Source organism: Zonotrichia albicollis, chromosome 28 (assembly GCF_047830755.1).
Source record: "Zonotrichia albicollis isolate bZonAlb1 chromosome 28, bZonAlb1.hap1, whole genome shotgun sequence".
In the NCBI taxonomy this organism is placed as follows: Eukaryota; Metazoa; Chordata; class Aves; order Passeriformes; family Passerellidae; genus Zonotrichia; species Zonotrichia albicollis.
Genome location: NC_133846.1, coordinates 1,802,394 through 1,829,019, shown reverse-complemented (window position 1 = coordinate 1,829,019; position 26,626 = coordinate 1,802,394). Strand labels below are relative to the sequence as shown.

The window sequence follows — 26,626 nt, the reverse complement described above, 5'->3', positions numbered from 1 at the left end:
AAGCAAAACCAGGAATTCACTCCGTTTCCCATGGGCAGGCAGGTGTTCAGCCATCCCACGGAGAGCAGGGCTCCAGGACACACAGCAGTGACTTGGGAAGGCAAACAGCATCACTGCAAACATCCCTCCCCTCCTTCCTTCTGCCCCCACTCTATGTACTGAGCAGGGTGTCAATGGCCTGGACGTGCCTTTGGTCACTTTGGTCACCTGTCCCAGCTCCCCACACACCCCCAGCCCCCTTGCCAGCCTGGCAGTGTGAAAAGCAGAAAAGGCCTTGGCTCTGTGTGAGCACTGCTCAGCAATAACAAAAACATCTCCATCATCATCCCTGCATTCAGCACAAATCCAAAATACAGCCCCATGCCAGCCACTGGGAGGGAAATTACCTCAGCCACACCCAGCACAGTCATCTTTTGCTATTTCTTCATCAGACACAACAATATGAGAGACTCCTGCTACTCAGCTGTGCCATATCTTCTTAGCTTTATGTCTTTGATAACCACTGCCTCTTTTTATTTTTACCTTTCAAGATCTTTTCTTATCCTTATTTTCTTGAGCTTTTTGATGCATAGAGTAGGAGAAAGAAAACTGATGTCAAAGGCAGCCAATGTAGTGGTAGTGACCACTTGAGGTAGTGACAATCTTGAGGTAGTGACCAATGAAGTTAATGTCCAGTGATCAGCCGTGGCTTGTAATATACAGTCCATGCAAACAAAAACCTGATAATAAATCAGGTTTCTTTCTGTTGTATGTAGTTCATTGTTCAGAAATATTTTACAAGGGATAGTAGGAAGATGAATTAAGAATATAAAGCTGGCTACTCCCTCTTCACCTCCTTTGCAGGAGGTTCTATTCAAGGACATTTTTCATGGTTGATTCTTAACTCATTGCCATTCCCAGTAAATTCTTTTTATCTCAATTTGGGATTGGAGAATGTGAGAGGAGCAGCTTGTAGACTTTTTAATGGGAGTGCTAAATTGGGGAATATAATTCCTTGACCATGACGGGGGATGCAGCCAAGACAGCTGACGCCCACTGATCATGGCATACCCCAGATCATGAGTAGTGTCCTGCTTGAAGTATAAACCTGGGGGAAGAAGAAGGAAGGAGGGGGACATTTGGAGTGATGGGGTTTGCCTTCCTGAACCACTGCTAATGTGGTGGAGCCTGGTTTCCTGGAGGTGGCTGAACATCTTCCTGCTGATGGGAAGGAGTGTTTCCCTCTTTATTTTGCTTTTTCTTGCATGTGTGGCTTTTTCTTTACTCATTAATCTGCCTGTATCCCAACCCAAAAGTTTTCTAACTTTTACTTTTCCCATCCCACCAGGGTGGGAGAGATTGAGTAACTTATCAGACTGCTGGGGTTAAACCATGACACTCACACAAAGGAACCATAGCCATGACATTTGGAATAATATTCAATTGAGGATTTCTGGGGTGTCTGGGGAAAACATATGCCCCGGCCTTGAAGGATCAGTGAAATAGGTACCGGCACCTTCCAGGAATTTTGGAGTTGTTTTGGACTTTGTTTTGGAGTTTGGCCCACTTCCTTATTGGCTTCTTACTGTAAAGACTGCCCAGACTTCCCAGATATGCTTGCTCAACCGGCTGATCCCTCCCCCTGAGAGCACGAATAAAAGGCTGCCATTGCCAGCAGTCCTGGCAGCCAGGCAGGTCAAGCTGCTTTGGCACATCTTGCTGTGGACTGCAAGATGAGCAAGTCAATGATCTTCCTTGGTTTTCTTCTTGTTTTCCTTAGCTTGGCTCTGCCAGGCACCCAGGGAAAAATAATTCCCAGATGTGAGATGGTGAAGATCCTACGTCGGAATGGCTTTCAGGGCTTTGAGGGCACAACTGTTGCTGACTGTGAGTATAATGAGCTGCCACAGCACCTCTCTGCCTGTACCACCTTTGTCTCTCTCAATTTCTTTTTGATCTTCCAGCACTATTCTGTCCCTCCATTTCTTTGACTTCATATTTTCCTCCTCCCCTTCCTTGCTCCCTTCTATAGTTCACACAAAAAATATCCATCTAGAGCTTTGTCCTTCCAAGAATTTACCCATCCAATTCTCAAGGTTATGATATCACCATTTTAATTACTCCTCCAGCACTTCATTCATCCTGGATACTTTCATATCTTTCCTCTTATTTACCTTATTTACCTCAGCATTCCTTAATGTTCTCCTCTGGAATCTCTCTTCCTCCTGCAGGGATGTGCCTGGTGAAATATGAGAGTGATTATAACACAAAAGCATACAATAACAATGGTCCAAGCAGGGACTATGGCATCTTCCAGATCAACAGCAAGTACTGGTGCAATGATGGCAGGACCCCCGGCTCCAAGAATGCCTGCCACATCAGTTGCTCAAGTAAGTGGTAGGACAGAACAAAGAACCTTTATTTGTTCATTCCATGAAAGCACCTGCTGTGTCCATGGCACCTGCCAACAGCTGCTGTGGGCATTTCTGTCTGTGCTTCCTCCATCCATCTTCTCAGTGTCCCACCCACCCTTCCTTCCTGATGGACTCCTTTCCTTCTGCCAGTCTGTCCCTGCTCTTCCTCTGTCCTGCTTTCCTCCACACTGATGTTTTCTCCCTTCTCCACAGAACTGCAAGATGATAACATTGACGATGACATTCAGTGTGCCAAGAAGATTGCCCGGGAGGCTCATGGCCTCAGCCCCTGGTAAGGATATTTGCAGTTGACGCTGGGGCAAAACAGATCAAAGCCAGTCCTGCTACTGACTGAGGGAGGCAGGGGGATCAATGGATGGGAAGCTGGATTTGGGGCAGTTTAGCACAGTCCTTCTCCTAAAGCTGAAAGGAGAAGATAGGAATCCTGCCTTGCAGCATCTCCCCTGAATTTCCCTCCTCTCCCAGAGCTCTCCTTTTTGTTCTCTTCCCCTTCCCCCAGCTCACTTAGATTGAGCTCCATTTATTAATTATACAAATAATTTCCATTTATTTGTAACTTTCAGAGGGATCATTGAGAGTCTTCACCCAAGACTCTCAAAGATTACCCAACTCTGTTGTCATAACCAATTCAATCATAACCTAACTCCTCAAATTACAGAATGTGTTTGTTTTTTCAGGTATGGCTGGAAAAACCATTGCCGGGGCAGAGACCTGAGTTCCTTTGTCAGGGGCTGCTAAATCACTGCACAGATATTGATTGTTTCCTCAGGACCACCAGAGATGGAGAATGACAGCGTTTGGAGAAAGGGCCAGGGAAATGCATGGGTGTGGGGAATTAAATGCAGTATATTATTGAGTGGGTACTGGCTAGTGCTAACTCCAGAGGTTTTCACACTGCTGCAACGCAAACAGAGAGCTTACAGCTCACAGCTTAATAAAAACAGGCATAGCAATAAGCCACTACAGAATTTCAGCTTTGATTTACTTGCATAATCCTGACTCAAGATTTTGTTAGCCTAACAAGGTTTAGCAACATTTAGGGTTCCTCTCTCCTTTTGCTTCTTTCTCTGTTCTCCTTCACCCCTCCCTTCCTCCTCTCCTTCCCCTTTATTTTTTTGCCCATTCTTACTGGAGTGTCTGTAGTGAGGAAATACAAAAATTTCATTAACATTGTGTAAGATGTGCAGAATTATGTTGTGTTATGACCAAGACAGTCACTGATTGAGACAGACCAGGGACAGAGAGAGAAAACTATGCTGAAACACGACATTGCTCCTTAAATTTATCTGAGCATCTGCCCCTGGCTGGTATGAGGGATAGGCACTGAAACATTTGGGCATCTGGCCTGAGGGAATACAGCATTTCTTATCATTTTTTGAGGAAGTCAATCAAACACAGCCTAGAGTGCAGGCAGCATCTCTGTGAGGAAATGATGGGTTGGAAAGGCTGTTAGGGAAGGGAAATGTTTTGCTGTTTAGTTTACAAGTCCTTTTTCCAAATGAAAGCTGGATTCAGAAACAGTGCATGAATGAAAGGTGCTAACACTGAAAAAACATGTTTACTGCTTCATGTGCTTTCTGCTGCTGCTAGGGGAGCAATGACTTCTTTGGTGCTTATGAAATAAAGGGATGCTTAAACTCATGTCTTGTGTGACTGTATAAACCAATCATTAAAGGCATGTTTGTTTAGATGGCTGCATCTTAAATAAAAAAGCTCAAAGTAAGCCTTGTCTGAAGTCCTTCTTCCCCTTTTCCCCAGTGTTGGAAGTTAGAATTTTTCCTTTTTATTTTCTCTCACTCATGGAATTTTTTTCCCGTTTGTTGCCTAAGAGATGGGAGCACAGATTGTCCTGGGGTAACTCAAACTGAGACACAGATATTCAAGAGAGACAAAAGATGTGGACAAAGTGGCCAGGGAAGGGGTGAAGTTTGCAGTCTCTTAGCTGAGGGGTTTCTCTTGGGAAGAGCAAGGATGCTGGAAGATTTTGGTTGGGGGATTGGGGTAAAGCTCAGCTCTCTCCTGCTCTGTCTTGGGATCACAGTGGAGACAGGTGAGGTTTTGGTGCTGGATTTGCTGCCCAGAGGATTTGCTGCCTCTGTGCAAATTTCTTCCTGCACTGCTTCTCCTACTGTGGGTGAGACTTTGTTTGCAAGAACTGGGACCTTTCCAACACCCAGCCTCACTGGGAAGGTGACCCCAACCCCATCTCCCTTAGTGTGATATATGTTATAAAATAATTTGTGCTAAAGGAAGTGAAAACCACAGCATTTTGTGTACAAAGCCAGTGTTGGGCAACAAGCAATAAAAGGCTTGTTGCAGTAATAGGCTATGTGATAAGAATGGAGATTGCAACACCAGGAGGACTCTGTCCCCAGGGATGGATATTTCAAGGTATTTCTTTCTGTCTGACAAGACCCCAGCAGGAGGCATTTGATAGGCATTATCAGAAGTTTGTCCCAGAAAGTTTTCACCTGACAGGATTCCAGCAATTATCCACTGGTTCTGGGAAATGTAGCAGCAAGAAAGAAAAAACTATGATAATAAGCTAAAATATGCTAAAGAAGAGCCCCTTCAAGAGCCCAAAAGACTGTATGAAATAGACCCCTTAGAAATGACATTTTGGAGACCCACAGGGACTTTGGTGCAATAGAGGCCAAATCCTGAGTCTCCCCGACCCTGATCGCTCAGAGTCGAAGTTGCTTGTGGCTTTTTCCAAATTGATACTTTGATTTTCAAATAAATTTCCTTAATTATTAAATTGGAGTATTCCTTATAACACTTAACATCTCCTGGTTCCGTGTGGCAGCTGTTTGCGAAGCCTGTCTGCCGCTGCCCAGCCCCGCTGTTTCCCGCCGTTCCTCTGGGTTTTTTCCCTATGCTTTAACCCAGCATCCCATGCCTGCTGGGACACCTGCGGCTCAGCTACAGCTCAGTTTCTGCCTCATTTCATTTGCCGCTCCAGCCGCTGCTCCGAGGCTCCCGATACAGCCCCTCTGGCCACCCTGAGGGCACCGGGCCCGGCTGTGCCGTGGGTGTGAGGGAGCCCCTTCTCCATCTCTGCTGCCACCGTGAGGGGCACCGGGCCCGGCTGCTCTGTGGTGTGAGGGGGCCCCATCTCCATCTCACCCACCACCCTGGGGGACACCAGGCCTGGCTGCCCCATGGGTGTGTGAGGGAGCCCCTTCTCCATGTCCCCCATCATCCTGAGGGGCACTGGGCCTTGCCCTGTGGGTTTGTGAGGGAGCCCCTTCTCCATGTTCCTTTCCACCCTGAGGGGCACCGGGCCTGGCTGTCCTGTGGGTTTGTTTGTGAGGAAGCCCCTTCTGCCTCTCCCCTGTCCACCATCACTGCCTGAGGGAGATGAGCTGGGGCTGGGACTGGGATTGGGACTGGGACTGGGATTGGGACTGGGACTGGGACTGGGAATGGGAGTGGGACTGGGACTGGCACTAGGTTTGTGGGGCTGGGACTGTCAGATTGTGGGTCTGGGTCTGTGGGGCTGGGTCAGTGGGTCTGGGTCACTGGGGCTGTAGTTCTGGGGCTGTAGGTCTGTGGTGCTGGGTCACTGGGTCAGTCAGTGATTCTGGGTCACTAGGTCTGCAGTTCTGGCTGTCACTGAGTCTGTGGTTCTGGATCTGTGGTTCTGGGTCACTGGGTCTGCAGTTCTGGCTGTCACTGAGTCTGTGGTTCTGGATCTGTGGTTCTGGGTCACTGGGTCTGCAGTTCTGGCTGTCACTGAGTCTGTGGTTCTGGATCTGTGGTTCTAGGTCAGTGGGTCTGTGGTTCTGGGTCACTGGGTCTTGTAGTTCCGGCTGTCACTGGGTCTGTGGTTCTCTTTGTTGTTGCTGCCAGCATTTAGACAGTGAAAACCCATTATGGGGTTGAACAAGAAGGGGGAATTACCTCATCACCTGTGCTTCTAATTGGGAATTCTAGTCAATTATGATAATTTGCTAAATTTAGAAAACTGTGTTCACCCCGTGGGAGGTGGGCTTTTATGGATATTTTCTCATAACTGCTCCTGAAGGCCTCCAATAAAGACCAGCTTTTTATTACCTCCTCAACTAATATTATCTCAAAAGTGTGTGTTTTTCATTTATAGGTTCTTAAAGAATCTCCTTGACTGTACCAGTTGAGTGGTAAAGTGTCCCTGACTGTACTGGAGCATGGTAAAGATGAGAATAATTCTGACTGCAACAGGATGCTGATTCTTTGCTGCTTTTCTCTGCCAAGGTCAGGTTTCAATGTGTGAGATGGTATTTCTTGTTTGGACTCAGATGTTTATTACTTCTTATCTCTGTCACAGTCCCACAAACCCTGAGTTCTACAGCACTTCACTCTAACAGACTAAAAAAGGGGCCCTGTCTCTCTCTCTCTACAAGGCCTTTTAAGGATAAACTGTCCAATTAAGAAATGACACCTAAATTATTTTTACTTTTAACCCAATAACCATCTGCCCACAACCAAGCCCACAATGTGTACTTTTTTCTTGTTCTCTTGGGGGTCAGTGCCTGTCAGCACAGAATGTCTGAAATTCTCAGCATCCAGGGTTCCAACAGCAGGAGTCTTCAGTGAGCAACCAAGATGGATAACAAAGGATAACAAAGGATAACTGCTACCAGTTAGAACTGTTAGCCTTGGTAAATAATTTACCTGAGTTCTAACTTGAGTAGAATGGTACCATTGTTCCCAGCTTGGGTTATGGCCAGGATGAAAACTTGGAATTGATAGGAAAGATGTGATAGGAAAGAGAATTTAGTCATTACTTTATTCTGGCCAGGATGTGCAACAGAAATTATTTCATACACGCATGTCCAGGTTGTGCAGTGAGATTCATTCTGTCACACATGCCTCTTTAGCAGATTTTCACATATTTATACATACAAAGCCCCAAAGAAATCCTTGTTCATTGGTCTTAAATGACACAATTCTTAGTATTTGATCTCCTATTGGTTGTTGATCCCATTGCCTTCAAGGCTGATTTGTTCTTCATTCTTTTGTTCCCTTATCAATCCCCCACCCCTGACACCCCTCAAGGTGCAATCCCCACCTTTGAGAATCACTGAGGGATGTGACACATTTCACTGAACCTAAGGGGAATTTTTGACAGGTTCCTCTGCACAGATCAGTACAGATGTGCACATCTCTGAATGTGCGTGATTTGATTCTGCTATGAATGCTTTTTATCATGAGTCTATTACTGTCACTGTTAAAGTGTAAAAAATGCTATTGAATGTTTAATTGTTAAATCAGTCCATGATTGAGTGCTGCTAAACCCTTTTGCATCATTATCTTTTTTGTACTCCCACCCTTTTTCATCCTCAGTAAATGTAAAATCCCCTCCATGTAAATTATCCTAAATGAATTCCAGTCTGGTTTTCCTACACATACTTCAGCCATGTAGCCAGCAACAGGCTGAACATCATAATTCAACTCCCTTAAGTTGCATTTTCACAAATTTACATTAAAATCTGCTTTTCACCAGTACCTTTGAGTGCTCTTGGTGACACAAGTGGGCACATATGACTATACACACGTGTACATACAGATACATGGACATACCCATGGGAGAAAGGATACTCACTTCCAAAAATTTTAAAAGGTTTATTAAAACCTTATCAAAAATATAACAGAAGACTGAATGGAGAAAATATTACAGCGCTGGGAGCAAAGGATTTTTCCCATCATGTGCTCACCCACACAATGGAGGTTGTGCCTTTTAACCGTTTATCCACTCCCAAATTTCTCTCCATCTGTTCCATCCTTCTTTGCTGTCCAGTGGTGGAGGTAATTTCCTTAAATCTTGATTAGAGGTCAGCTGTTGCCATAGTAACGAGCCAACCCTCCCAAATGTCCCAAACACAGGTCACCCCTGATAACAATACAAGGGGAGGTGTAAAACATAAATATAAAACTTCTCTGAGCATATTTACATAACATTTGCCTTTAATTGTGGAAGTCACCCATGGCATTCCTCACCTATCACACACACACACACATGCGTGTCTGGCCACAGAAGTAAGGACAGGAGCACCAGCGGCACCAAAGCCCCATCCTGCTCCCCTCTGGGTAATCATGCCTCAGTCCTTGGGTGGAGAAACACAGACAGACACACAGACACACGAGCGGTTCCATGTGCACACACGGCTGCAGAGTCAGCCCAGCACCTCTGCCTGCCCGGCCGCTCTCCCGGAATCTCCCCAGCTGCGGGCACTCGCTGTCCCCTCGCCTCGCACCCAGAGGCGGCCCGAGGCGCTGCTCCGCTCCGGGAGCGAGTCCCCGTGCGGGGACGGAACCGCTCGGTACCGCAGCAGCTCCGGGACCGGGAGCGGGCGGAGCTGCGGGGCCGGAGAGGGGCGGGAGTGGGGCCGCCAGCGGCGGCGGGCGAGCGGCACAACGGGCCGGGGAGCAGCTTTTGGCTCGGCACGGCTCGGCTCGGCTCGGTACGGCACGGCACGGCGGCAGGAGATGCACCTGCTGGAGTCAGATCCCCATCCCAGCCCTTTTCTCTGGGACCCTCCCCAGGCCGTGCCCGTGCGGTAATGGAGCGGGAGAGGGACAGTGCAAGCCCAGAAGTGTGTGAGGAAGAGGAGAACGGCTGTGAGGAGGTTCCACGAGGAAGGAGTCTCTCTCTGCCGGGCAGGTAGGGAGCAGCTCCATCGGGCAGAGCGCTGTCCCTGGGTGCTGGAGTCATCCCGGCTCGGGTTTGGTGCCCTGTGCCAATCAGAAATTAGAAAACCTGACAGAAGGCTCACACAGTGTGCACCTGCATGCAAACCTTGAAATAAGAAATGCTGACTGAGAAATGCCGTGGAGTAGGACAGACATTGCTGAGAGAGAAATGGAACTAGGAACAAGTTTCAAAGGCTGGCCTTACAAATAAGACTAAATACTAGAAATAGAACTATGAAAGATGCATTCTGTTATGACCCACGAGGGATAATTTCAGATGATTGACTTTAAAGCATTTACAGTATAGTGCGGCTAAAGCTGATAGGCCAAGAAATGCTTATAATGTATTGTAATTAGGAAATAGTTGGCTTCTGATTGTGATGGTGTGAATTACAACATCTGTATTGTCTCACCCTTCACATGACGCTAAAAATAGAGTAAAAGTTTTCAGAGCGCTTCTCAGTTACCCCATCTGTGGGTCAGAAAAGGAGTTAATCCATGTGCCAACAGCTCCCGGCGGGGTTCAGGGCGGCTCGGGGCTGGTTGTGAGCCCAGGGAGCTGCGGGGATGCCCTGCCCAGCCCGGCCGCCCTCCCCTCGGCTTCCAGGGTGTCCCAGGCACATGTTCGTCCTGCAGATCCCCGCTAGATGGGCCCCGAGGCCTTGCTGTCCCTGCACCGGCAGCAGGGGAATAGGGCTCCTGGCTTGCACTTGGGGTTTTGGGGAAAATGATGGCTGAATGAGAAGAGGGATCTTCCTCACTTGCAAACGGGGCTGGACCCTGCAGCAGAAATGATTTGACTCTGATTTGCACGGCAGAGTGGTGTAGAAGGGGGCAGATTGCTAAGTTAACCCTAGTGGAAGCTGCTCTTGGCAGGGGCAGGTTAGGATAAAACGGGAGGGGGCTTGGGATGAGATAATCTTTACAGATGGTTTAGGCAGGACTTTTTAGCTCCTGTCCAATTGTCTATGCTTAAGTTTGAGCTGAAGTCCCCAAAGTCTTGTGAGGTGTCTTTTCACTAATTGATGAAACAAACTACTAGGCTTTTTTCCTTTTAAAAGAGACAAAAGATAGTTTTGTCACTTCATCAACAGAAGGCTTGGCAGAACACAATCCAGCCTAGTGATGCCTCAAATTTTAGCTTTTCTATTTTCCAGATTTTGTGCTGCTTTTGTGTGTAATTCTAGGCTTCATGTTAGGGGATGTTGAGCTCTTTCCACAGAAGAGGTAGACAAAACAATTCCTTCTCTAGCTGGGGACGCAAGGACAGCTGATCCAAATCTCAGGCCCAAGGGTATAAACAATGTGGGCTGAAAAGAGAAAAACAAGAAGGATGGGACTTCATGAGGCAAAGCTGTAACTGGACAATTAACTCCAATACGCAAATGAAACCAAACTTATAAAAGTTTGAGACCTCATGATCTGTCATCCATTTTGTGGCCACTTTGGGTTGTGCTGCCCAAGGTGGATCTATTTGAGACCTCTTAATAAAGCCCTACTTTATTCTTTAGGAGATTTTCTGTTCTAGGTCAGCCTTCCCAAGGCATCACCAGGCTGGTTGGGTTCCTGCATCCCCAGACATCCTCCACACCCTGCATGCAGGACTTACCTCTGTAAGGCTGAGCAAGTGGTTGTTTAAGTGACCAGTGCCAGCCAAGGGTTTCCTCTGTGCCTCCAGAAAAGCAAGCCAATAGGAATGTGCCTTTTGTTTACAGAGTGATAAAATTATCTTTTGTCTCTTTAAAAAGGAAAAATGTCTAGAAGTTTGTTTCTTCAATTAGGTAAAAAGACACCTCACAAGACTTTGGGGACTTCACCTCAAACTTAAGGATAACCAATTGGACAGGAGCTAAAAAGTCCTGCCTGAGCAATTTACTAGAAAAAGAAGAGAACAAAGAAAATAATCAATTTTGTGAGGTGTTTTACCAGGAGCAAGAACCTCTTGCACACAGCTTAGGTTTTCTCTGTAAAGAGTTTTGTTATTTTACCTTTTATTAAAACTTTTCTGTTTCCAACACTACCACAGAAGCCATCCTGCTGATTTTATGCTTTCTAAGGCAGCTGAGCTATCTTGGGTGTGATTTGGATCTCCAAGAGCTTATGAGACCTGGCTCAAGGAGACCATATATCACAAACCTGAGCACTTTTTGGGCTCACCATGATTCCCAGGAGCTCTGAGACTGGGGTGTCCTAAGTGAAACGAACCCAGCCTCAAAGGCCCTACAGCCCCAGTATCACACGGTCCGGTTGTGCACAGGTGAAATCCTGCAGAGGAGGGGCTGATGGGATGAGCAGGGAAACTTCCTTGGGAGTTGGCCAGAGCTGGCTTCTCCATCTCACCCTGCAGGATGTGATTTGGCAAATGCACATTGCCCTGGGCAGCCCGGCTGCTTCCTGGTGCAGGTGGGGACCTGGGGACAGAGCTAAACTGGAACAGGTGGGACCAGGGGACAGAGCTGAGCTGGGCACAGAACTGAGCTGGGACAAGGTAAAGGTGGGGATATGGGGACAGAGCTGGCCTGGGACACGTTGCAGGTGGGGACCTGGGGATGGAGCAGACCTGGGACACAGCACAGTGACGACCTGGGGACAGAGCTGAACTGGGGACAGAGCTGAACTGGGGACAGAGCTGAACTGGGACAGGGTGCAGGTGGGGACCTGGGGACAGAGCTGACCTGGGGACAGAGCTGAGCCTGGACACGGGTCCTCCTCTGTCAGAGACAGGGGCCAGCCCGGGCAGCCTGTCCCACCCCCAGCCCAGCCCGTGGCACGCCAAGCACTCACCCAGCTCCCCATGTGCTGGGTAAAGATGGAACAGCTGCAGGGGCCCTCAGGAGCTGGGACAGCACCCAGAGCCAGGATGGGATCTAAATTTAAACTCATGCTTTGTGTGTTTGTACATGCGAGTGCAGGCTCCAGCCCTCACTCCCCCAGCGCCTCCCCTGCTGCACGGAGGGGACAGAGCCAGAGGAGCTCCAGCTGGCTGGGACCTGGGGAAGGGGGGCTCCACTGCAGGGCAGGAGGGAAGCAGACAGCTAGGGGAGCAACACCATGGAGCCCTCTTCTCCCCAGGGTGATGTGAAGAAGAGGCAGCAGAAGGAGAAGTCCAAGAAGCCGGTACCACCCATAGCTCCTCGTCCACCCAGGGCTCTGTTCTGCCTCACCCTGGAGAACCCTCTGAGGAAGGCCTGCATCAGCATCGTGGAGTGGAAGTATCTTGTGGCTGCAGGGGCTGCCAGCAGTGTGTGTGTGTGCCTGTGAGCATGGTGGGCTGCTGGGGAGAGCCTGTTCCAGCTTGTGCTGTCTCATCAGGCAGCGAGGCACCCAGGGAGCCCTGCAGGATGCATGGCAAAGGCAGTGGCTGTGCTGGCTGGGGAAAGCTGGGCTGGGGAGTGGGTCAGGCCTTGGGTCAGGGACAGCCTGGGCCAAGGGACTGGGGGGAGTGAATGTGTTGTGTGTGTTGTGTGCTGGGAGCAAGGGGGGACAGACTGCTGAGAGGGGAGGGGGTTTGGTGTGGCAGGGGGGGCACAGTGCCCATCCAGGGCTGAGGATGGGGTCAGGCTGGGGACAATGTGATACTCCGGAGGTTTGGGGGTGGTAGCAAGACGCTGGTGAGTTGTTTGGGATGGCTCTTTGTGTGTATCACAATCTGGTCCCACAGCTGTGCTCTGCCCTGGTGGGGGGCCTCCCCCAAATCCCTGTTGACTCCATTGTCCTCTCAGCCCCCTTTCCCATCCCTCCCTGGTAGTGCTGTCACAGGTGAAGGCTTTTTGTGGGTGATACTGTTCTGAGGGGTAGTCCTTCTTTGTGCCTTTGGCTTAGAGTTGTAGTTTGGGTGTTGCTTTTTGACCTTTTCACTGGGGCACTGCAGCTCAGAAATACCAAGATGTCATGTTTCTGCCATGCATCCAGGAACTATCACTTTGTTCACCCATATTTTATGTAAAGGAAGAGAGTGGGAGATGAAATACTTCACTTTGATTTCAGCAAAACATTTGGGCTCTAACAAAAATTAGGGACTGTGCAACAGAATCGAGTTCTTCCACCACATCTTTTCTCATTTTAGTTGCTGAACGTGATCTGAGTGCTCCTGGCCTTGGCAGGATGATCCCATCCCTGGCCAGGCTTCACTCTGGGAGGAGGCTTGGTCACCTTAGGCTGGCTGTGTTGCTGTGGGGACACCAAAACCATGCCCAGAGATGCTGCTTTGTCCAAAGCCCTGTTGGCAGGCACGAGGGCATGCTCACAGCTCTGGTGCTGCTGGGGGTTGAGACCTCATTCCTTTACTGCAAGGGGACTCTCTGTCCTCCAGGAGTGGGAGCAGGGCCAAAATTGGGCAGTTCTCATTTTCTGTGCCTCTGGCAAGAGAAATGATGGCTCTGTGGGCACAGAAGGGAACTGTGCCTGTGTCCTAAATGGGCACTGAGAAAGGAGGAAACTTGTGTGAGTGCCTGAGTGGCAGGGGAGGTGTGGCATTCACACGCTCTGAACAGAGAGAGACATTATCCTCTCACAGGATTTTTCCTGGAGAAACACAGAGAGAAAAAGAGAAAACAATTCTTATCTCTATTCTCTGCTCCTGTTGTTTTTACACATGTAAAATGTTTTAAGAAAATGGTTGACCTAAAGAGAATTAGTAATTAAATTCTACTAAAGATTATTTTATTTCCTTAACCAATTTAAAAAAAAACCCTGTACCTGACTGTCTAGAGACAGTAACAAGATTTCCTTTAATATATATCTTTTATATAGTATATAATATAATATAATATAATATAATATAATATAATATAATATAATATAATATAATATTTTAATTAAACAATTATTCAACCTTCTAAATCAATAGAATTAAATACCAATAATTTCCTTGCATCAGGGGCTCCCTAAATACTATAGGGAAGAGCTGGAAATAGGACTTACATCTTACAGCATGCTCAGACACATCCTTCCTGCTAGGCCAGCACGTGCCAGAGCAAGTGCGCAGCATAGGGAGAGTCTTCCTTACTTCAGTTCTCTGGAGAGGGACTGTCACCATGACATTTTCTAAAAAATCCCTTTGCCAGGATTTCTTCTCCTGGGAAGATGAGAAGCCTCAGCTTCTCCATGTTTTGCTCCTCTGGAATGTGGTCTGGAGATTGTTTATGCAAATATGTGAATTGTTTTTAATTAATGGCCAATCACAGCCAGCTGTGTCAGACTCTCTGAGTCAGTCATGGATTTTTATTATTCATTCTTGTCTAGCCTTCTGATGTATCCTTTCTCTTTCTTTAGTATAGTATAGTATAATATAGTATAAGATAATATAGTATAGAATAATATAGTATAAGATAATATAGTATAATAGAATATAGTATAATAGAATACAGTATAATAGAATATAGTATAATATTATGTTATGTTATGTTATATAATATTCAGCCTTCCGAGTCAAATTCTCCTCTCTCACCTCATCCTGAGGACCTCACAACACACAGAATGGGTGCCCCCCAGCAGGGTGGCATGTGCAGGTGGCTCTGACCTGTGCAGGACAAACGATCCAGGGAATCAGGTTTCTGCAGTGCCTGCCTGTATTTATACCCAGCTGCACCTGGCTGCCCTCACTCAGGGCTCAGGGTATGTGACAGGGTCGGGTCGTTCCAGTTCCTCTGCGTTATTATGGTCTGCAGGGCCATGCAGGCTGCCAAGGGGAGATTAGCTGTGGCTCTCTGGTGTGCGGGTACCTGGGTGTGGTATTTTCTGGGACCCCGTTGTTGGAAGGAATGATGCATCTGATTCCATGTTCTTAGAAGGCTAATTTATTGTTTTATGATACTATCTTATACAAAAGAATACTAAACTATACTAAAGAATACAGAAATGATACAGACAGAAGGCTAAGAAGATAATAATGAAAAACTTGTGACTCTCTTCAGAGTCTGACACAGCTTGGCCCCAGTTTCCCAATGAGTCAAAACAATTCACAGAAGAAACCAATCTCCAACCACATTCCAAAGTAGCAAAACACAGGAGAAGCAAATGAGATAATATTGCTTTCCTTTTTCTCTGGGGCTTCTCAGCTTCCCACGAGAGAAATCCTGGGCAAAGGGATTTTTCCAGAAAATCTGACTGCCACACCTGGGCTGTTGGTTCTGTGTGGCAGTATGGGTTCCTGTTCCCTGGGCACATCACTGCTGTGTGGCTGCTGCTGTCAGAGCACAAAGCTGAGCCACAGGGGTGGGCTGGGGTCTTTCTCAAGCAGTTGAAGGGTGGGGGAGCATCACTCCACTCAGCCCAGGTTGGGTGAAAGGCTGACTTGAGGCAGAGGGTGTTTTGTGCTGAAATTTGCTCACATCTCAAGAAGTATGTTTATTAGAACGAGGGAATTGAATGTTCTGCAGCTCACTGGGTGTTGTGTGCAAGGCAGTCCAACAGCCTGATGGTTGTTGGGATGTGTCTCACTTTGTGACACCACCCTGGTATTTCAGGTCATTCTGTAGCCAGGAGACCCTCAAGGCAGATGGGGGAGGATTCTGGTAACCCTGGAGGACCACAAGGCTGAAAGACACAGAGGCCTAATTCCTGCTGCAAGGCAGATTTGGGGACCCCTGGATGCTGTGTGGTGGGAGCATGCTGGACAGAAAGAAGTCAGATTGCAAGACAAGGAGATGAGGAGGATGCTGAGGCTCTGTGGCAGGAGGCAGAGACACTGTCCCCAGTTATCCACACGTCTGGTTTTGGTTCCCACTGCATTTCTGCCTCATAACTGTGCCAGAATCACAGGCAGCCAGTGGATTTCAGCTCCAGTTACAGGAGCTCCAGTGGAGGTCACCCTTCAAGGAGGGCTTGTCTTACCCTGCCCAAGCAGGCAGGGAAGCTCCAGGCCCTGGGCTCTGCCTCATTACTTGGACACAAAGGGGAACAGCTTTCCCAGCTGAGTTCAGTTTTTAAAGTGTCATCAGGCTGATGGATAGAAAGGTTCAGAAAAGGAAACAAAGCCTGTGATGGGCACAGGACACACTGACAGCACTCAGGCTGCTGTGGATAGCATGGTGCCCCTTGGTCTGTAATCCTGAGCTGCACAGTGGTGTGGCCACCAGAGCCCAAGGCAGCCCTCAAGGGAGAATGCTGGGGGAAACAGAGAGTGGGGATCCTTCTTTCTTTCTTGGTTTCTATGGTAGAAAATTCTTTCAGGGGTAAACATGGATCCTCTTATCAAACTTCCCTCTGGCTCACAGGGAGTCACTGTGAAACCTCTTCCACAGGTTCAGTGCCTATATTCTGCAAAAGGCTCCTGGTCCTTCGGGGTGGTTCACTGAAGGATGAGGAGGGGGAAACTTCCAGCTCTCCATTCCCTTTGTCCTGTGGCAAAGCCAACCCCAGTGTCCTGCAGCCCTGAGGATGTGCTGAGGCTGAGCTCTGGCTGCTCTCTCTGTGCTCTGCCCCCATGGTGGAGATGGTTCTCCTTTGAAAGTGGGCAGGCATTACCTTAAATATTTGGTCTTGGTGTGCTGAAGGCTGTGTTTTTGGTAAACAGTCAGGCCTTGAGGGGTTTGCCTACTTCCTTTTACAGGTTTTAATCTTTCTTAATGGACACTCCTCTGTCAGGTTGACAAGATATTTAATACTCTGCTTGTTTGATTTGTTGTATATTGGTGATTTGTTAATAATGTACAGATGTAAGCTTGCTTCATAGAGGGAGGACCCTGGTTACTCATTCTAGCATTAATTCTCCTATTTAAATGTAGGTTAGCCTGTTAATGGGGAGGGAGTCATAAAGTTCTTATATTTTTGTAGTGTAGAGCTCTAACACACTCTTTGTTGATGGCTGCTTGAGGGCCACAGTATAATTGGGAAATCAAGATTTATCTGCTCGTAGAGATTGTATTCATTTTTAAAAGAGCTGTACCCCCTTTAAATAACCCTAAATACAACAGGACAGGGGTGGGGTTATTCTGCTTTTTCTTTCCTGTCTGCACTCCTTAACACTTCCTCTTAGACCCTTCGAGATCATCATCCTCCTCACCATCTTTGCCAACTGTGTTGCTCTGGCCATCTACCTGCCCATGCCCGAGGATGACACCAACATTGCCAACTCCAGCCTGGTAAGGGGCCCCTGGAGCCCTTCCTGCAGCCCTGAGGGCTCTCTGGGGCTGGTGGCTTGGGGTGACACGGCTGCAAGGTGGCACGAGCTGCTCTGGGGCCATCTGCTGCCCCAGGGGGACTCAGGCAGTGCTGGTCCAGCCAAAGCTGCTGCAGTCAATGGGAGGCAGGGGTGGGGAGAAGTGACTGCAAAATGGGTTTTCAGAGGGGCTGAAAGCACCTCTGGGTCGAGATCAAAGGCAGCAGGTTGTGTGTGGAGTAGACATGAAGGAAGAATTGATGCTAATGAAAGAAAAAATTTCCTGACTTTTTTTATCACACTTTCAAAAAGAAACATCCTGTTCCAGAAAGGCTCAAGTGGTTTGTTTGCAGCATTTTGGAATAAATTTTTCTGACATTTCCTTTCAAAACTCTATTTTAATTTTGTTATCTTTTATTTAAGAGGGGAAAAACCCTGCTTCTGTTAGCCAGAAAGGTTACTCCTTTCCAATCATTATTCCATATTCTTCCACAGTTGCTCCAGTTTTCCTGGAATATGATGTTTTGATGTGTCCCAGATCAACAATTTACACTATTTTTAGATTGCCACACCTTTCTACTCTTCAGATCCCTGCTGTGATTCAATCCACATTGATTTCCATTGAGAGACTGAGTATAATGACTGAATTAAGACATCTAAATCCCCTTTTTAATGAAATGGGGTTCCAGGACTCTTCAGGGTGAGGAGGGTTAGGTCCTGGGGTGTTCCTTCAGCCTCCTGGCTGGTCTGACCAGCCTCCCTGACCCCTTGGGCTGGTTTGGGGGCACAGCAGCTCTGGGAGGTGCAGTTACCCCAGGGGAGAGGAAAAAGGGGCAAAGCAAGGCTGACCATGGGGACAGAGGGGATGGAAATTCCCTCTGGGAGAGGGCTTGGGATGAGGCTGAGCCCTGTGGGGCAGAGCTGGGGCAAGCCCAGATGTGTGTGGGGATAAGAGGTGTGTGGGTGATCAGAGGGGCTGATGCTGCCCCAGAAGCTTTCCCATGAGCAAGGACCAAGTGGTGTAAATTCACTGCATAAATGAAATTCCATCTATTTTTATTTCTTGTCCATTAGATTATTTATGCTATAGCCTGCTGGGGGATGTTTCAGCCTGTTGCCACAGCAATAGGTGTCAAGAGCCAGGCAGCCCCAGGCTGCTGCTCTTTCATTCCTGCTTGCTGTCCCTTTGTCACCAGGTTCTGGTGGCTCTGTAGGAGCAAAGCCAGCTGAGAATTTAGCCAGACACCATCACCAGGGGCATCAGGCTATGCTCAGCATAGGCCTGCTGCTGGAACCCTGGATGATGAGAATTTCAGATTTTCAGAATTTCAGACTTTCTGTGCTGACAGGCACTGACCCCCCAAGAGAACACTGCATTGACCTGAGGCCGTGGAGAAGCTTCCAAAATGGAATGATAGAACTGGGATGGTGGGTGTGGAGTTTGAATAGAAGTGTGTGATATCACAGGGTGGGAAACGTAGAGTTTAAGGTTTTAGAATATAGTAATATAGATAAAGCAAGATGGAGGTTTTAGGGCTAAAAGATAAAATTCTAAGGCATCACAAGGAGAGTTTCAGGAGGGGAGGATTCCTAGGAGAGCCCTGCTGCCACTGCCTTCCTGCAAGACTGGAAAACTGCAGAGCAGCCACACTGAGTTTCCAGGCAGGGAAGAGTTGCAGTCAGAGTCTACACTAGGTAAACTTAGAATTAGTCTCATGAAAGCTTGGTTAATCAGAACTCATTTATGGAGGGGTGAAAAAATGAAATACCATAAAAATGAAAATAATGAAATAATCATAACCATATTATTTTCTAAGAATCCATTTTGCTCTGTCCTGGTAGAAGTACAGTTGTTTCATTTTAACACATTTCATTATTACTCTTTCTATATTAGATTTCTTTTGATCCAGAAGGGTTTTTAAAATCCTGTTTGTATCTGATTTTGTCTTTTTCTAATGGAATCACAACATTTTCTTCAACCCTGATGAAATTATTTTGACTTTTCAACTTGTTCAATAATTCACAGCATTTATTTTCACTTTTACTTGAGTTTCCAGAGTTTCAAATCCCACTGTTTTTCACTGGAAATCTTACTCCAGGAGCAAGCAAATTCAGAATGTGTTTAACAAGGCAGGTTATTCACAGAGATTCACCCAAAAAAATACAGATGGCTGTGTGTGACCTGGCTGCCCAACCTCTGTTTGTGAGCAGTGAGGAAATAAAGTCAAATTTAGAGTACAGTTCATCTCCCAGGGCAGCTGAGCCATTTCTGCAGCTCCAGTGGGTGGTGTTTGACATGCTGCACACACTGAAATACCTACTTTTCATAGAAGCATAGAATTGTAACATGATTTGGGTGAGGAGGCTCATTCTACCCCCTCTCATGGACAGGGACATCTTCCTAATATTTAAATGTACGTTTTGTCAATTTAAAGCCAACTCTCTTTTCAGTTTTAGTGGGACTCAAGGGTGACAGCTTGGAGGGAGCCCACCCTGTCAGACCACCCAAAAGCAGCTGTCCTCAGCCCTATGGGCTTTTTAGGAATTTCAGGTACGACATGGAAGTCCTAGGGAATGGGGGACAGAGCTGGAGCTCAAACTGTCAAGAAGAGAATTTAAGTAGCACAGATGTGCTACTTATTTAAGTATTTAATTTAAGTAGCCCTGTGCGCAAGCACGCTGCTGGTGTCACACACTGAGGTACTTTTGGGGTCCCCTATGGTGGGAAGGAAATGATGAATCTGATTCCATGTCCTTAGAAGGCTTAATTTATTATTTTATGTACTTATATTAAAGAATGCTATACTAAAACTGTGGTAAAGAATAGAGAAATGATGCTTACAGAAGGCTTAACAAGATACTAATTAAAACTTGTGACAGCTTCCAGAGTCCCAACACAGCTGATGGTGATTGGTCATTAAGTAAAAACAGTTCACATGAAACCAATCAAACAACCACCTATTGGATAAACAATCTCTAACCACATTCCAAAGCAGCTTCCCAGGAGAAGAAATCCTGGTAAAAGGATTTTTCCAGAGAATATGACAGTGGCACACATAATGGCTTTAGGGATTTTAGGTAGCATGAATGTTTGATGGCAAAGAGTGTTCTTCTGAAAACCCCCTTTTGGGTTGTATCTCAGCCCGGGGTTGGGGAATTTGTGTGTTTCCAAAGCCTCAGGTACAATTCAGTGACAGGAATGTGGGTGTGTGATGCAGTTGTAGGGAGTCCCAGCTGTAATTACCTGTAATTAGCTGTGAGTGCAGTGTGATGTCTGTCACCCAGGGCTGTGCTATCTCAGGAGCACTTGAGCAGCTGTTTTTGGGCAGCTGAGTGCTGTCCCACAGTCCCGGAGAGGGTTTGCTGTCCATTGCTGGTTTTCAGGAGTTACTGGGCTTTGTGCCTGGAGCTTGGCATGGAGCAGAGTCGTGAGTGCATGTGGCTTTCCTAGAGCTTGGGGTCACCCTGGATCTCCTGGAGTCTTCCAGGAGCTGTGGCAATGGACAACACTCCTGCATATCTGCATGCACAGACTCGATAAAACTGCAGGAACTGCTACTGCTCTGGTACTGGCACCTGGAAAAGTGCACATGCAGCTGTGTGAGATACCCCTGCCTGCCTGTCTTGGTTTGAAAAGCCAGGTGTCTGCTAAGGAAGGCAGGAGCCTTCCTTGAAATGGAAAATGCAAACCACTCCCCTCTGAATTATTATAATTTTGAAATTAAGAGGCTCTTAGGCAAAGATATGGGAATAGGAATCAGTTCTTTAATAGGAAAATTAAAAATACAAATCTAATAGTAAAAAAAAGAAAATTAAGCACTCCCAGAGTGAAAACAGTCCCTGCCCCGCTGTGTGTCAGGGAGGTGTCCCAGCCCCATCCCATGGGGGCTCAGCCCTCCTGCAGTGCCAGCTGTGGCTCTGCTGCAGCAGGGATCCTGCACAAGGGGGGAGTTTTCCTCTGCAGCTCCAGGGCTGCTGCAGATGGGCCTGGGCTCCCTCTGGCCATGCAGGGCAGCAGAAAGCTGCTCCTCTGGCAATGCAGGGGGCAAAGGCTGCTGTGCTGTGCCAGGCTCAGATTGGATCCAGGGAGGAATGCTTGGCTCCTCCCCTGGGCGGAGCATCTCCCCATGGGATGGTGGGATTGGATCAGCCCTGCAGGGACACTCAGTGGCCATGGACAGCAGAGATGTCCTGGAGGGAGGATTGGCTGTGGGAGAGATAAAGAAAAAACTGTCCCATGAACAGCAGAGAACTGCCCCATCTCTGACAGGTGGTGATAGAATTCCCACCTCCAGCTACATCTTGCACCCTAAGACAGGGGCCTATAAGAAAGACTTAGACAAACTTTTTAACTGGGTCTGTTGCAGTAGGACAAAGGGTGATGGTTTTAAACTGAAGGAGGGTAGATTTTGATTAGTTATTAAAAAAATAAAATTATGCATTTATGGTGTTGAGGTCCTGGCACAGGTTGCCCACAGAAGTTGGGAATTTGCTGTTATGTCCTTCCCAGGCTGGGGGCAGGGAGCTGCCTTCTGCCTCTTCCTTGGCCCAGGTTTGAACCTTGCTGCTCCTCACTGGCTGCACCCAATACCCTTGAAGCAGCACTGTTCATGTGCTGTGGGCATCTCAAAGGGTCCTCTGGGGAACAGCAATTTACCTTTTGATTCAGGGCATGGGTTTTCAGAGGAAAATCCCTTCTAGTGAGAGACTGCGTCCGTCTGTTCTGCTGGAAAATCAGGGCATGGAATTGACTTTTGCTGTGCTGGATCCTGACATCAGCCTCAGCAGCTGCATCCTGCTCCAGGCTGGGCCCTGACACTCACCAGCCCCAGCACTGCAGGGCTGCTGCAGCTTGCAGTGGGCTTTTCTGTTTTCCCTCTGCAGCTGGGGAGACACTCCCTCACACCAGTGGCTGCTGGCATGGCTCTGCAGCCCCTCCATGCCTGAAATGATCCTCATGGCAGTTGTGTTTGCATGGGATTGCAAGCACAGGCTTTGGGAGACAGTCTGGGGGGCATTTGTCCCCTCAGGGTGGGAGGTGAGCAGTGTTAAGTTGCTGTTGCTGAAACCTTGAAGACAGAGGCAATGCCAGGATCTCTGCTCTTACCCTGGCTGCCCTCAGATCCAACAAGAAATGGCATTGTGTGGGTGACAGTCATGTGGGGACACAGCACAGTCACTGCTTTAGGAGATGTTAATTGAGCCAGCAATGCTTCTCTCTTGAGCTCCAGCCCTGTCTTTGTAAAAGGAGATGATTTTCCATTTGGCAGGGCATGGGGACCCCTCAGAGCACTGCAGTATTTCCCAGTGAAGATCCACTCCCAGTTTGGTCTCAGAGAGAGGTTTCTTCCTTTCCAAGGGCAATTCCCTGGAGATTCTGAGCAGTGATGCTCCTTGTCCTTCAGGGGGTATAAGCTGAGGAGAGGGACCAGGAAAGACCAGAAATATCAATATCCCTCTCCACCTGGCTGCTCCAGGACGGTTTTAGTCTGGAAGGGACATTGTCAGCAAGGGCAGCGATGGCAGTGACGGGCAGAGCCAGCTGGGCACAGGCAGCTCTGGGCTGTGCTCCAGGGACAGATGAGCTGCCCTGGCCCAGCGGCTGCAGGGCTGTGCCAAGGCCCTGCCATGGGTGCCAGGTCCTGCCTGTGAGGGGGTGCAGCCCCTCTGCCAGTGAGCCCCAGACCCATTTCTAGTTGGTCACTGTGAAATACAAAGCTGTGTTTGGTGTCAGGTACATACAGGCAATGTGTGTATTTGTGATTGTGAGATGTGTGGAGACCGACCATGGGGCAGTTATAAAGATGAATTCTAATCATAACTGAGGAAAGTAAAGCATGGAAGAAGGCCTTGGAACCCATCCTTTGTTCACAATTAACCTTAGTTGATTTAGGAGCATTTGAATTAAAGCGTTAAGGATGTTGCTCTTTGCTTGCAGTTATGCCTTAAAAAGTTCTGCAATACCAATGTTTTGAAGTATAATTTTAGAATATTGCTTGTATCCTTGAAACTCTAGCTTTGGAATATATATAAAGGAAACATGCTTATCTCACTCCTTAATAAAGCAGAGAAAAACAGCTTGAGAAAGGAAGATGAACATCACCTCAAGGATTTATGGTTTCGACCAAGGGAAGCTGGACATCACTGTTATGAGATTTATAGTCCTTGCAATTAAAAGGTGGACCCACATCTGGGGAGCGGGACCTCACCAGATGGGATTCTGCTTCCTTCTTTCAGAAACCAGACCAGCACCATCTGGGGATGCTCCTTTTTTGGGATACATCCTGAGAAAAACTAAATCACAATAGTGTATAGAATTGTGACATAAAAATTGGGAATAGAAACTGCTGATCAGTAAAACTTGGGAATAGAAACTGCTGAGAAAGCTGATGAGTACCCCTATAAACACCTGTAAGCCTTGACTATGTGTGTGCAGTTGGAGGGAAAACTTCCCCCACTGTACCCAGCGCTGTATTGCTCATACTTTACCATATTAATTAATAAATTGATTGCTGTTTGAATATTGGCCTAGCCAAGCTTCTTATTCATAACATAACTTTGCCAGGCAAATGTCTGGCATTAAGCAGGAGTCCTTGAGCCCTGGGAGCTTCCTTATCATCCCAGGCAAAAGGAGAGCCATGGTGACTCCGTGGGGACTCCAGGACACAAAGACCCTGTGAGCCCTCAGCTGGAGAGGATGAGAAGGTGTCAGTGCTGCCTGTAGGAGGAAGGCTGTGTGGGGAAATGAGGATGAGCAGCAGGAGGAGAGCCAGAGAGGAGCAGTGCCCTGGGCCTGGCACCTTCAGATGGCTTTGCTGGAGCAGTTTGGAGGAACCAAAGCCTCAAGGTCCTGGCAGGGGACATTAAAGGGCTGGGGGGGGTCATGCTGCAGGCCAGAGGGTGGCAGTGGTGGCTCAGCATGCCACCCTTGTCCCTAGGGTCCCCTTGGTGTGTGTAGGGGTGGCAGCAGGGGCTGCTGCAGAGTCACTGGTGAGGATGACAGGATGAGGATGTCACCAGGGGAGGTGACAGTGTGTTCTAATGGAGCATTCTCTCCTGCTTGCCTTTGCAATCCCCAGGAGAAGATTGAATATGCCTTCCTCATCTTCTTTGCCATCGAGGCCATGCTGAAGATCATTGCCTACGGCTTCCTCTTCCACACGGACGCCTATCTCCGGAACGGCTGGAACGTGCTTGACTTCTCCATTGTGACCCTAGGGTAAGGGAAAATGGGGAGGCTGCTGCTGTTCAGCTGCTGCCAGGCCTCTTTCACAAACAGTTTTGATTGCCATGTGTTTGGGGACACCTTCTTGACTAAGTTCATGGGCCCCCTGTTCCTGCTCTGACATTCCCTGGGATCGTCTCTGTTAGGAAAATTAATCTACAAACACCAGAGGTTTATGTCTAAAAGGAGACAGAGGAGTCCTTTGGCTTTATTCGAATAAAGGGAGAGGCCATGGGGCATTGCTCTGGGGTCTTCACATTTTTGGAGGACGCAGACTCCTTTTTATCCCAATTTCCCAGCTGCATTTCCCTTCTCTCTTTCCCCATTGGCTCAGGTACTTGAGAGGTACAAACTTCCCATAACACCTGATACCAAAGATTTCCCAAAGATCTCCCTCTAATGCATAACCCTCCCTTTTAATTTTTAATTCTTACGGAATTTAGAGGTTTGTCTTCCCCAATGTTTCTTTAATCTCTCAATTTCTAATTTTGTTTATCAGCAAACCTAAAGTTTATTTGTAAAAGCAAATATCTTTTTCCATTCATCAATCAGTGGAATCCTTCCCGTGGTTTCTTTTATCTCCCAGTGCTGGTTTTATCTACCAGCAGACCCACAGCTTGTTTGCAAAGACAAATCTGCTATTCCTCTCTCTAACTTCGATTTCTTCCTGTCTAGACTCCTTTGTGCCCCGTAGGTCTCCTTGCCCTGGGGAAAGGGGGTGGTGTGGGGTCCTCCAGGGTTTGCACATGGGGTGGGAGCTCCCTGGCTGTCAGCAGTGGAGCTGGCCTTGCCAAGAGCTGCCCCTGGGCGAGGCTGAGCACGGCCGGCAGTGCTGACCTTGCTTTGCTGCCTGCAGAGCTCTGACTCTTAGCTCCGATTTCTCACTCTCCATTCTCACTCCCTTCTCTTTTTCCTTGTCCTTCCTCCTTCTCCTCCTCCCTCCCCTCCCTGTGCCCTGGCTCTTTCAGGCTCATCACCATGACCCTGGAGCAGGTCAATCTGAAGCAGGCAGGGCCCTCGGGGGGCAAAGGCGGCTTTGACGTGAAGGCGCTGCGAGCGTTCCGCGTGCTGAGACCCCTGCGCCTGGTGTCCGGAGTGCCAAGTAGGTGCCAGGCCCTGCTGCCACCCAGGGCTGGGCTGGACGGACCCTCTGGGCCTGGCCAGGCTGGGGGGACATGGGACAGGCTCCTTGGTGTGGCTGGATTCAGCCCAGCCACGAGGAAGGTGTAGAGGAGAAACGGGCTCTTGCTTGTTCCTGCAGCTGGTGGTTGGAATTTGCAGGCAACCCCAGCAAAGGAAGAGATGAGAATCTTGACTCCATGCTTCAGAAGGCTGATTTATTATTTTATGACAATATATTATATTAATCATATCATATAAAAAATGCTATACTAAAACTATACTAAAGAAAGGAGACATCAGAAAGCTAGAAAGGAATGAATAATTAAATCTTGTGACTGACCAGACTCCCAACACAGCTGGGGAGTCCAGCCACAAGGAAAGTGTAGAGGAAGCACGAGCTCTTGCTTGTTCCTGCATTCCTGGTGGTTGGAATTTGCAGGCAACCCCAGCAAAGGAAGAGATGAGAATCTTGACTCCATGCTTCAGAAGGCTGATTTATTATTTTATGACAATATATTATATTAATCATATCATATAAAAAATGCTATACTAAAACTATACTAAAGAAAGGAGACATCAGAAAGCTAGAAAGGAATGAATAATTAAATCTTGTGACTGACCAGACTCCCAACACAGCTGGGGAGTCCAGCCACAAGGAAAGTGTAGAGGAAGCACGAGCTCTTGCTTGTTCCTGCATTCCTGGTGGTTGGAATTTGCAGGCAACCCTGACAAGTGAAGAGATGAGAATCTTGACTCCATGTTTCAGAAGGCTGATTTATTATTTTATGATATGATATATGATATTATATTATATTACATTACATTACATTACATTATATTACATTATATTACATTACATTACATTATATTTTATTACGTTATGTTACATCATATCATATAATATCATATCACAATGTATCATAAATGCTATACTAAAACTATACTAAAGAAAAAGAAAGGAGACATCAGAAAGCTAGAAAGGAATGAATAATTAAATTTTGTGACTGACCAGAGTCCCTACACAGCTGGATCTGTGATTGGTCATCATGTATAAAACAATTCACATGGAACCAATCAAAGATGCAACTGTTG

General features: G+C 47.5%; 2 protein-coding genes across 2 annotated transcripts in view; both read left to right on the top strand.

Moving 5' to 3' along the window:
• Positions 1–1,655: 1,655 nt before the first annotated feature.
• LYZ (lysozyme) lies at positions 1,656–4,131 on the top strand. The gene is made up of 4 exons (XM_005492465.3): positions 1,656–1,866; positions 2,211–2,369; positions 2,607–2,685; positions 3,092–4,131. Exons 1-4 carry the CDS (start codon positions 1,713–1,715, stop codon positions 3,150–3,152), a joined length of 453 nt encoding a protein of 150 aa, XP_005492522.2. The 5' UTR covers positions 1,656–1,712; the 3' UTR covers positions 3,153–4,131.
• A 7,874-nt stretch (positions 4,132–12,005) lies between these two features.
• CACNA1S (calcium voltage-gated channel subunit alpha1 S) overlaps positions 12,006–26,626 on the top strand; it is a 58,970-nt gene continuing 44,349 nt past the window's right edge. The window contains exons 1-4 of the mRNA XM_074528239.1: positions 12,006–12,298; positions 17,065–17,170; positions 24,267–24,406; positions 25,381–25,514. Coding sequence (XP_074384340.1) covers positions 12,138–12,298; positions 17,065–17,170; positions 24,267–24,406; positions 25,381–25,514 — 541 coding nt within the window. The 5' untranslated portion in view covers positions 12,006–12,137. The remainder of the gene's footprint in view (positions 12,299–17,064; positions 17,171–24,266; positions 24,407–25,380; positions 25,515–26,626) is intronic.